Source organism: Physeter macrocephalus, chromosome 4 (assembly GCF_002837175.3).
Source record: "Physeter macrocephalus isolate SW-GA chromosome 4, ASM283717v5, whole genome shotgun sequence".
Classification (NCBI taxonomy): domain Eukaryota; kingdom Metazoa; phylum Chordata; class Mammalia; order Artiodactyla; family Physeteridae; genus Physeter; species Physeter macrocephalus.
The window spans coordinates 122,524,936-122,533,182 of NC_041217.1; the positions used below are offsets into that span (position 1 = coordinate 122,524,936).

Genomic DNA, 8,247 nt, shown 5'->3' on the forward strand with positions numbered 1-8,247 from the left:
AATGGAAGGAAGTAAGAAAGGAAGAAAAGGAAGGAAGGAAGGAAGGGAGAAAGGAAGGAAGGAAGGAAGGGAGGAAGGAAGGGAGGAAGGAAGGAAGAAAGGAAGAAAGAAAGGAAGAAAGAAGATAAAATATAGTAGGATAAAGTTATTAAAATAAAAAAATAATTATTAAGAAGAAAAATTTTTTAAAGTAAAAAGCAAAACATAACAAAAAAATGTGTCAGTCAGAACCCTAAGACAAATGGTGAAAGCAAAGCTATACAGACAAAATCTCACACAGCAGCACACACATACACACTCACAAAAAGAAAAAAGGGGAAAATAATAGTATATCTTGCTCCCAAAGTCCACCTCCTCAACTTGGGATATTTCGCTGTCTATTCAGGTTTTCCACAGATGCAGGGCACTTCAAGTTGATTGTGGAGCTTTAATCCGCTGCTTCTGAGGCTGCTGGGAGAGACCTCCCCCTCTCTTCTTTGTTCGCACAGCTCCTGGGGTTCAGCTTTGGACTTGGCCCCGCCTCTGCGTGTAGGTCGCCCGAGGGCGTCTGCTCTTCGGTCGGACAGGACGGGATTAAAGGAGCAGCTGATTCGGGGGCTCTGGCTCACTCAGGCCGAGGGGAGAGAGGAGCACGGAGTGCGGGGCGAGCCTGCGGCGGCAGAGGCCAGCGTGACGCTGCAGCAGCCTGAGGCACGCCATGAGTTCTCCCGGGGAAGTTGACCCTGGGTCCCGGGACCCTGGCAGTGGCAGGCTGCACAGGCTCCCGGGAGGGGAGGTGTGGAGAGTGACCTGTGCTTATACACAGGCTTCATGGTGGCGGCAGCAGCAGCCTTAGCATCTCATGCCCGTCTCTGGGGTCCGCGCTGATAGCCACTTCTCACGCCATCTCTTGAGCTCCTTTATGCGGCACACTTAATCCCCTCTCCTCGCGCCCCAGGAAGCAAAGAGGGAAGAAAAGGTCTCTTGCCTCTTCGGCAGCTCCAGATTTCTCCCGGACTCCCTCCCGGAGGAAGCAAAGAGGGAAGAAAAGGTCTCTGGCCTCTTCGGCAGCTCCAGACTTCTCCCGGACTCCCTCCCGGCTAGCCATGGTGCACTAGCCCTCCAGGCTGTGTTCACGCAGCCAACCCCAGTCCTCTCCCTGGGATCTGACCGAAGCCCGAGCCTCAGCTCCCAACCCCAGCCTGTCCTGGCGGGTGAGCAGACGAGCCTCTCGGACTGGTGAGTGCTGGTCTGCAGCGATCCTCTGTGCGGGAATCTCTCCGCTTTGCCCACCGCACCCCTGTTGCTGCGCTCTCCTCCGTGGCTCTGAAGTGTCCCCCTCCGCCACCCGCAGTCTCCGCCCGCGAAGGGGCTACTAGTGTGTGGAAACCTTTCCTCCTTCACAGCTCCCTCCCACTGGTGCGGGTCCCGTCCCTATTCTTTTGTCTCTGTTTTTCTTTTTTCTTTTGCCCTACCCAGGTACGTGGGGGCGTTTCTTGCCTTTTGGAAGGTCTGAGGTCTTCTGCCAGCATTCAGTGGTTCAGTGGGTGTTCTGTAGGAGCAGTTCCACGTGTAGATGTATTTCTGATGTATCTGTGTGGAGGAAGGTGATCTCCGCGTCTTAGTCTTCCGCCATCTTCTCTCCAGAGATCCCGAGATTTATTTTTTCAAAAGTTTTTCTCAAACATATTAGCACTTTGTAGAAATATAATGTTTTTACTAACAATTTTCACATGATTTACCAAACCGTATAGCCAAATCTAGATATTATTTAGTGGCCATTACAGAACTCTTTCCTGCCAGATTCTTATCAGAAATCAGTATAAGAGAGATATTATAAAGCATAGCTGCATCCTGTTTTTCAGCCTTTCTTTTGAAGATGTTGATAATAGTGGCATCATTGAAAGCCTGTGGATTTCTCCAGTTCTCCATTTTTTTTGAGACGAGTCTATCCATGTCTGGAAGAGACTAAGCACAAAAGAAAACTATTGTTTAGATTACAGGAAGTACTTATCACTTTTTCTTCAAAATTGTATTTGAAGTTTTTGTTAGTCTTTATAATCATAAAAAGGATCTGTGATAGCTGTACCAGAGTCTGTTCTCACCACTGCTATCACTTATCACTACAAGACGTCAGCAAGGATGACAATTCTTTAAAGTTCTTTCCCTTCCTCTCGACTCTGAAAGAGAAGTGGCAACTTCTTCAAATATAAGTGTTTAGATTCTTCGTGCACTATCCTAATGGGACTTTATTAGTTCTTTAATCAATGTATTTTTTATTTATTCAATAATATTTACGAAGTATATACTGTTTCAAGTACTATGGTAGAGCTAGGGATGCAGATAAACAAACCAGAAATTGTTATTGCACTCATGGAGAATGGTAAAACCTGCGACCAGAAGAAGGCTGCCAAGTCACAATGGCCTATGTTTCACCAACGTTTATAATTGGTACCCTACGAAATATACACTATTTTTATACATCTTCTAGATTTATAAGGAGTACCCTCAGATAGTACATAACCCTCATATACACTGTAAAGTCTTGGCAGTTGTGATGATGCCAAGTCACTAGCTCCCTATATCTCTTTAGCCTTGGCCTTTCCCCTCTGTTTTCTGGGGATAAGTTGAGTTAGATTGCATGAACTGAAATGTTACTCTTTGCATTTCAATGTACTGTGTGCAAATCCTCTTCCCTTACTAAGGGAGTGATGGAAATAGAGGGAGACCCTGACAAGTGTCCAAGGACAAGATTGGTTTCCTTGGGTCTAAAACTAAGGTAAAGAATTACTACTCAGGAAAACTGAGGATATCAAAAGCCAAAGAGGCAACCAAGCAAATCACAGACAGGCAGGACACTCCAGGGTATAAATTCTAGGCAAAGCAACTCCAAGTTTCAAATCTGAAATTCAAGCATGGTAAGATTAGACTGAGAAAAGAGCAAGATGCATTCAGGATGGAAACAGAACTACAGTTGTGTGAAAACAAGAGAATACTTAGAGCACACCTTTGGGAAGAGCTGATGCATGGTGAATGGAATTAAGGGAATGGCTTAAAGTATCAGGAATCCAGTGGGGAAAATTAAGATGTTGACCATGCATTTATGCTTCTTTATATTAGTGTCTTATTATCAATAGTTAGTGTTGGCAATATCACCCATTCATTCACTGGCTCTATAGGTATTGATTTGTGCAATGCATAGACATCTATTGATAATTCTGGTTTGTAAATAAAGACATTGTTCTCTGGTGGGGTTGGAGAAGGATCCCTGAATCTGGGTGCATAGATTGTGCGGTGAACTCTAGGAACAGACATTCAATAGATGTAAATGGTGCTCTCGAGTTGCATGAGGTAATGGTTTTGATATTGGTGATGTTTTGTCACACAGCTTCTTGTAGTTGTTGTCAGTCTTACAAAGTCTACCATTTAACCATTTAAGAGAGAAAAAAATGCTTGCCTCTTTTTATATTTCTGAAATCTATTATTTCAAATCTAATGTGTTTCTTTCTTTAAACAATGACATACACTAATACACACCATATTTAATGATTTATTTATCAAAAACATGCATTTGGGGGGTAACACTTCTTAAAATTATGTCATTTCACAAAAATGGGAATTTACATGTAACATTTTAATATTGAAAATAAGTTAGACCCTTACAAATTTTGTTTTTACAAAATTTCATAATATTATACCTTTTCACTTGTGATTGGCTTCATTTTATACTGCCCAATGAGATTATTTAATTCTGATATAGTAGATCAATTTTCCCCATACTTTAATTTCTGTTTAATATCCCCCTTTATAATTCAAGTTACATTTTAAAAATTCTTAGATATGAATAAAGATTTTGTCCTCCCTACATTTCAGTAGTTTTTTACGGACACATTTAGGACTAGATTATCTTCATTGTAAGAATGAAAAATAAGAGAAATGGAAGGGAACATTAAAATTTAATATTATATTAGTGTTTGGAGTCAGATAAAGACACCAAGTTGAGCAAAGAAAATGATTGTAAAATCAGATTTTAAGAACATGAATTTGAAGACAGCTGCTGCTTTTGTGAGCTTACCTCTGTATACCTACAATAGCATATCAGCCAACTATCATCTCAGAAGTATCACTCTCCTCTATCTACAAATTGTGATCAGCCAGAGAAATGACTTAATCATCTACATTCTAAACACTGCAGATTTTAGTTAGCAAAGTCATAGTTACCTGGAGGGCAACAATGCAGCAACTGATATACCCAGACAAGGGAACTCAAAGGAAAAAAAAATTTAACATAGATATTATATATGAAATCCCTCCTCCTAAAATTCACATAGGCCCATTCTTCCTCTGCAGTATCTCTAATAATCAGGAACCTCCTGCCCAATGATTCTCTACTTTCAAATAAATAAAAATTCCATTTTTTTCAGAAAGGAGTCTTCTTTTAAATCCCATTCACTTGGGAATATTCTTTTTTTTTTTTTTTTTTTTTGTGGTACGTGAGCCTCTCACTGTTGTGGCCTCTCCCATTGCGGAGCACAGGCTCCGGTCACGCAGGCTCAGCGGCCATGGCTCAAGGGCCCAGCCGCTCCGCGGCACGTGGGATCCTCCCGGATAGGGGCACGAACCCGTGTCCCCTGCATCGGCAGGCGGACTCCCAACCACTGCGCCACCAGGGAAGCCCGGGAATATTCTTTTATCCATGATTATGTCCCTGTATTTTTAATCTGTCACTTTTAGTCAAATAGAATGTTTTCCCTGGAATATTAAAAAAATAAAAGTAATTTAGTGTTTTTACAGCCACTTAACTCTTAGTTTGAGAATCATAAAGTTTTTTCCTGAGGTTTATTAGGTGGGTTATGTATAGTGTATATAGTATACCTCCCTTAGAAACCTTAATAAGTATGGAAACTGAAATATAGCAATGGTTTAATATATCTCCATACTTTTATCAAGCCATCTAGCTTGAAACTTTGAGAATGAGTGTGAGATTTCCCCAAAAGAAAAGTAGCATTTAGTTAGGTTAAGTGTCAAGTTGCTAGCTTACACTGTATAAAAGTCAATATGTAACAAGTCATATTAGTGAATTTCATCTACGCTGCTAGGAGGTTGTTGAACTCAATTACAGAAATGTGCAGAGCTTGATTTGATGTGTGAGGAGGTTAGGAGACCACAATCAATTAAAAAGAACACATGTATATCCTGTTCTGGGGAAACAGTTGTTATAGTATCCCTTGTTCAGTTTCTGCCTTTTTCTCTGACTTTACCTCTGAATATAAGAGAACAAAAGGTTTAATAATTCCCCAGTTACATTTGGAATTATTTTGTCAGCAATATCTACTAGGAAGACACACCATCGTTGTTTTACTTGAATGAAGCCTCAAGCAGCTACAATTAAACACGCTGTACTTTTTTTTTCACGTAGCGAAACCATTTGAAAATGGACAATATTTGGACATTTACGGAATTACAAGGGACCAGGCTGGAGAATATGAATGCAGTGCAGAAAATGATGTGTCATTTCCAGATGTGAAAAAAGTGAAAATTGTCGTAAACTGTAAGTTCCATAATCTTTTATCAATATAATTTCAAAGAAAAGGTAAAACACCTGAAAAATACTGTCTGAAATATATGTTGCTATTTTTTAAGAGGTGGTCTATTGATAAACACTGCCTATTGGCAGTGAAAATGTTTACATGTTAGAATATTGATCAAATTGTTTTATGTAACATCAATTGCCCCAAGTAATTCCACAATAATTCAGTTTAATGTTTAGACGGCAGTGTTTCCATTATCATCCTAGTCCCTGGCATTCTAAACTGTGGTATCCTTATCTCTAAAGCATCCTATACTCATGGTGTTATCTTCATTCTCATGGGTTTCACCTGGAGTGTATTCTGACTAAATTTAAGTGTGGAATTCCCAATCAAATTTGATGAACATGAAGTGTGCTATTCTGTACTTAAAGAGAAAAGCTGTTTCTGTGATACTCCTATTATGTGGGTATTTAATTCTCTTTAGTTTGGACAACATTGAGAAAACGAAGAAGTAATTTTCCCATGAACATCATTAGTAGGAAATTAGAATATTAAGAGATACCTGCAGAACCATCAGTGTCATTATGTTATACCTTTTCTCTAAATATATTTCAAAACAGTGATGAAAGTCATTTTTTCATTTATCTTATTTCATGTCTTATGATCTCAACATCAATGACTGCGATAGTCTTTACTTTTCAAAAACAATCCCTTTTAGTCTTTCTCTCAAAAATTTTCACATTGTTTAACGTATTCATATAGAATATTTTGGAGATAATAGTATTTTACCAAAAGTGTTTTCAAACTATAGCTTCCAATGTGTTCTCCTCCCATTTATACATCTTTCTATATATGGCCATTGCTAATAATGAGTACATTGTATTGTACCATAGATCAGAAGGAAAATTTTCCAAATATATCCCCAAATGCTAAAACTAAGCAGTTTTTTCATATTAATATGAATCTCAGTTTCATGGGTCAAAAAATGACTATCAAAACACTCTAGGCAGTTGAGTGTCTGCCAGGGCAAATCATTGCAGCCAACTAACATTTGTCAGTGACTAAGCTATACATTTGGGGTTGACTCTGAGCAAATGTGCATAATGCCAGAAGGAGGCAGTTTCTGGAGCAGAGTTTCTCATATAATATTCTGAGACAAACTTCCACAGAGCACCCAAGAAGCTTACTAGAAATGGAAATTTTCTGTGCCCCACCAGCCCTACTGAATCAAAATCCTTGAGGTATACGGCCTGGAATTATGCATTTATGATAAGTTCCCATTGAATCTCAGGACTCCTTTTGCAGAGCGTTACTGCTCATCCCTCTGGAACTCTCTGAAATTAGAGTTAATAAGCAAATAAAAATCCCTGATTATTTTATAACTAACCATGCTTATCTGAATATGAGTCTACAGATTTTATTGTTGGAGGGTTGGGAAAAGAGGTGAGAAATAGGAGTACAAGGGAAGTAATATTTTTAGCAGTGAGCACTAAGAAAAGAAAAGGTAGAGTCAATATGTCAAACAAGCAAGGCACCCAGCCTGGCAATGTATCCTACTTTCAAGCCCCCAGAAACAACATATCTCTAAACTCATGTCTCCAGTGGGGATACAATTGAACACAAGCTGCCATATGGATTTTCATGGGCCTATCCTCCATGTATAATCTGCACTTGTTTTGCATTCACACTTTCTTTTCTATCCTTTTTATCTCTCTGACTTTAGTTCATTGTCACTTATTATGTAATCTGATTCTCTTTTTTTTCCTGACAAGTGGGTACTTTAGACTGATAAAGGTCAAGTAAGGATGCAGAAATTTGGAGAGAAATTGAATTGAAAGAAAGACACACCAACCAATGAGTCATCATCTAAAGGATTTGTGTGGAGAAAAGAATCCATATATAAAGCAGAAGACAGAAATTAAGGAAACAGATGTCGAGAACTATGAAGGATCTGCCACAATTTCATGGTTGCTGGCAGAAGACAGAGACAAGGGGCAGTTTATTACTCATAGCGATAGCAGTAGCCAGAGTATTGTCTTACATCCATTCCCCAAGCCCTAATTACTACAGGGTGATACGATGAGGGCTAGGTGACGCCTGTACACACAGTGGGTTTGTATCATAGCTGAGGATCCATGAGCTTAGAAACTCGAATTTTTTTTGTATAATGGTAGCAAGCAAACCTGCCCTTTGCCACAGAGGGAGAAATTATCTTTATTATACTGGACTGTAAACAAACCTGCCCTTTGCTCCACTGAGAGAACTACCTCTTCTATCTTCCAAGACTGTTCTCTATACAAACGTCCTTGAAAAGATTGTCAGGAACAAAAGCTGTCAGTGCCTCTGCTCACAAGATGTGCAGAAGCACAAGAGACCCATGGAGATTTGTCTTCCAACACAAAATGGAATCAGGAAAGTTTGAAGCAGAGCCTGGAAACATTCCATCAGTTGAAAAGTGTGCTTCAGTGGCTTTTGCAGGGTTTTTAGACACCTAAAAATCGGTAGAAAAGAAAACGTTGTTAACCAACTTAAACTGAAGAAGGAAAATCGGAGGAAGAAGGGGAAAGTATGACATAAATCACAGCAAGATCCTTTTTGACCCATCTCCTAGAGAAATGGAAATAAAAACAAATATAAACAAATGGGACCTAATGAAACTTCAAAGCTTTTGCACAGCAAAGGATACCATAAACAAGACCAAAAGACAACCCTCAGAATGGGAGAAAATATTTGCAAA

At 39.6% G+C, this 8,247-nt stretch overlaps 1 protein-coding gene across 1 annotated transcript in view; it reads left to right on the forward strand.

The window, feature by feature from the left end:
- The window catches only part of NEGR1 (neuronal growth regulator 1), a 947,519-nt gene that overhangs the window by 627,777 nt on the left and 311,495 nt on the right, over nucleotides 1-8,247 (forward strand). The window contains exon 4 of the mRNA XM_055084516.1: nucleotides 5,399-5,530. Within this exon, the coding sequence (XP_054940491.1) occupies nucleotides 5,399-5,530 (132 nt within the window). The remainder of the gene's footprint in view (nucleotides 1-5,398; nucleotides 5,531-8,247) is intronic.